The sequence below is a fragment of the Anneissia japonica genome, unplaced genomic scaffold (assembly GCF_011630105.1).
Source record: "Anneissia japonica isolate Jap-2015-1 unplaced genomic scaffold, ASM1163010v1 scaffold288058_len748972_cov163, whole genome shotgun sequence".
Classification (NCBI taxonomy): Eukaryota; Metazoa; Echinodermata; class Crinoidea; order Comatulida; family Comatulidae; genus Anneissia; species Anneissia japonica.
In genome coordinates, this window is record NW_022701645.1 from 599,520 (window position 1) to 602,805 (window position 3,286).

General features: G+C 36.7%; 1 protein-coding gene across 1 annotated transcript in view; it reads right to left on the minus strand.

Annotated features, from left to right (window-relative positions):
* Positions 1-1,397, minus strand: part of LOC117103676 (dimethylaniline monooxygenase [N-oxide-forming] 2-like) — a 27,108-nt gene extending 25,711 nt beyond the window's left edge. Inside the window, exon 1 of the mRNA XM_033244275.1 lies at positions 1,232-1,397. Coding sequence (XP_033100166.1) covers positions 1,232-1,346 — 115 coding nt within the window. The 5' untranslated portion in view covers positions 1,347-1,397. The remainder of the gene's footprint in view (positions 1-1,231) is intronic.
* Between the last annotated feature and the right edge of the window lie 1,889 nt (positions 1,398-3,286).

Below are 3,286 nucleotides of genomic sequence, written 5' to 3' on the forward strand. Positions count from 1 at the left end.
CAATTCAATTAAAATCAAAGATACATTTTATTGACCATTTATTAAAGTATAGTATTTGAAAACGCAACAAAAAGAATAGCATGAAGCACATAATACATTCCATTGTTTCAATTACAAGATCATGTTGCAATCATGAATATATCACCGTAAATGGAAGAAAGAGAATATAGTAGAAAGATATTTTGTTAGGCCTATGATAAACCGATTCACAAACTAAAATATATAGGACCTAGGCATATTAAATTTTTCGTTTTCGCAACTCCTTCGGCGCTCCATATATATGTTCGAAATAAACCGCGACCGAAACGATGCGCGACCGAAACAAAGCGCGACCGAAATGATCGGATACCACACATTAGACCCCTCGTCGGAAAATTTTGGAGTCACCAGAGCTGCCCCTGAGAACCAAGGCTGTTCTAGTCCCGATTCACAATTCGCATTAAAACAACACTCCTCCTACATCCACACTGCATAACAGGTAGCGATCAATAAAAATTAAATTTTGTAATTTATACCTACTACCGTTTTGGATAGGTTTTCAGATTTAAGATATTAGTCCCCAGAGTCGCATACATAACATTTCAGACAGGCGACACCGAATATTCATCAACATTCCATTGTCCATAGGTTTGTAGTGTTTCAGGAGTAGGGTGTATTTTCTGTCCTTTAATATTTGTCAAAATAGAAAATCAATAAATAGGGCACGACGTCATATCCACTTTAGCTTGGGTAAAAAGAATTCATAACGAACACAGATTTCTGGAAAGACATTTTTCCCTGTTTACAAACTTCGAAAACGTAACGTAACACCATGGAAAGTCGAACGCAAAGGTTCCTATTGTTAATAGGAATCTGTATCTCATTAACCGTTACCGAGTTTTCCGTCAAAAACCCCATTTCGTGCCTTCCTTTAGGATGAAAGTCAGATAGACCATGGATAGACTAGTAACAAAGTATCAAATATGATTTTTTTTCCTCCAGAGTTTTAGGCCTACTTTAAAAAGAGAAGTGGAATTGAATAGTCTTGGTGGCTAAGAATCTTGTTTTGTTGTCATGCCTAAAAAACAGCCAAAAATAAGCATCATTCCACTTTGTAAATGGTAAGTTTTTTGCTAGCTACTGGTCAGGATGTGATATCTACAAGTCCCCTTTCAAACAGAGCTATAAAATTCTAATATTGTAAATGGCGGTCGAGAATAGGCTGGATCACACCTAAGAAGATCAGACTCACCAACACCTGAAGACCTTTCAAAACATATGGGCTGCAAATCTTCTTCCAAACAGCTTTTAATTGACACTAATCCACTAGCACCAGCTCCAACGATGCCAACGGTTTTAATAGCCATCTTGGATTTTTAAGTTTCACAACCGTGAAGGACACTCACAATGCAATAAGACCGCACATGCGCAAATTAATAAAGCCCCTGGGAAAGTTACAATAGTAAACTGCGAAATACATTAACCTTATGTCACTATTTTTGTACAGTATACATCACGCCAATATGCATATAAGCACAATAGGCAATAGTAGGCCTACCGTGTGCAACTCATCTTATTAATAATATGAAATAAGCTCAACGTTCCTGAAAGATGGCCACTTCAATACTTGTACGGAAACAATGACAGTTTTTAAATTTAATTTATACTAACACATCAACTCTATCATTCGACTCTACTACCCCTCCTCTTTTACTCCTACACATTTGGAGTCCAAGCCGGCTTTACCAACCAGAACCAGGAAATTAATATACCAAATATTTGTGATAAATATAGTGGTTTGTTACATCGACCGTATTTGAGTTACATATAATGTTCAAATTGGAGAGCAGGATAGACGTTGATCAGTGTATATAAGCCTGCTGTATTCTAGAATGAACATTGAGTCACACGCAAATTTGACTTTTATTTAACTTTCATTTAAAATTACCTATCTGTGTTAATTATAGAAATTAAAATGAGAGCAACATAATGTATAAATCAAACATTTGCTGCAGATAATCAATTTATTGAATTGGAAGAGAACAAATATACATTTGGTTTAAATTATCTGCACTTATTGTTGCAGGGATTACCAATTTGGATTTAGAGAACAGTTTATTGAGCTAATAAAATAAATTATTTAAAGTTTATAAATATTTGAATTGTTTGGATTATATTACATGAAATTGAAAATGATGCTTAACGCCTATCGCCATACGCAAGAGTCTTCTTGGTACCGTACCGGTACTTGAGCAAATTTGAAGTACTAAAAAAAAAGTACTTTATAGAATATGCAAATAATTATAAATATAGATCGGAAATAAATTACCGTCCTTATAATTATGTGCCGAGAGTCTAATTTGCTCACTAATGAAATTTGAGTCCCTTTTAAGGGTAGGTCTACATCTGGTCGTCGTGTGACTCAATAGTTCAATTAACTTAACTGATGCGTTTTGAGAGATCAAGGTTAAAGGATGGCCATGTCGCACAGTTATTGGTATATTTCAGTGTTGTGCCAGTCATCTTGGATTGCTTATTAAGACTTATATTTACTTTTATTTTGTATACGGTAACGCCTTTTCTAGCAAACCCCCTCTTTTTTGGCGAACCCCCCTCTTCAAATTTCCCAAATAAGTCCTCCAACCCAACTATTGCACTGCAGACCCAACCCAACTTCAGACCCACAAGATTCAGACGGAATGGTTTGCTGCACACCTTTTCCAAACATAACTGCTTTTATTTAGACCCGTAGAACACAAAAATCCTCTTGCTTTGGGGGTTTCGCTGACCCCACCGGTTCGCCTCTGAATTCCACACCCAGAGAATCCCCCTTTGGAAGAAACTGCCTACGGGCCTGAACGCAGGCTTACAATTATTTACTGTACTTTCATTTTATTTGTGAAGCTTTAATGAATAACTATTGTATGAGTAGGCTAAGCATTACAATTTTCCCCATTAAAAATATCCAAATTGTTTTCTTTTCAATCCTGGAACCTAATGAATGTGATCCTCTTATTTTTTTTAAATATTCAGTAGTGGCTACAATGTCAATGTTTGTGTTGCCGTGTGGCAACACATGCGAGAAGTTGGGTCAACTGTGACTGACTGAACTCTGGATAGATGATTTAGCTAATTCATCAGTTCGATTGCAGATACCAGGCCCGTACGCAGTATTTCTATTGGGTAGGTGCGAACCTGTGGGAAGTGGCCCAAAAATGTTGGGGGGGGGGGGCTAAAAACAATCCGCCACTGGTTTTGAGAGCAAACACTATTCAGTGTTCTTATTTTCAAATGTTCTGAGTCTATC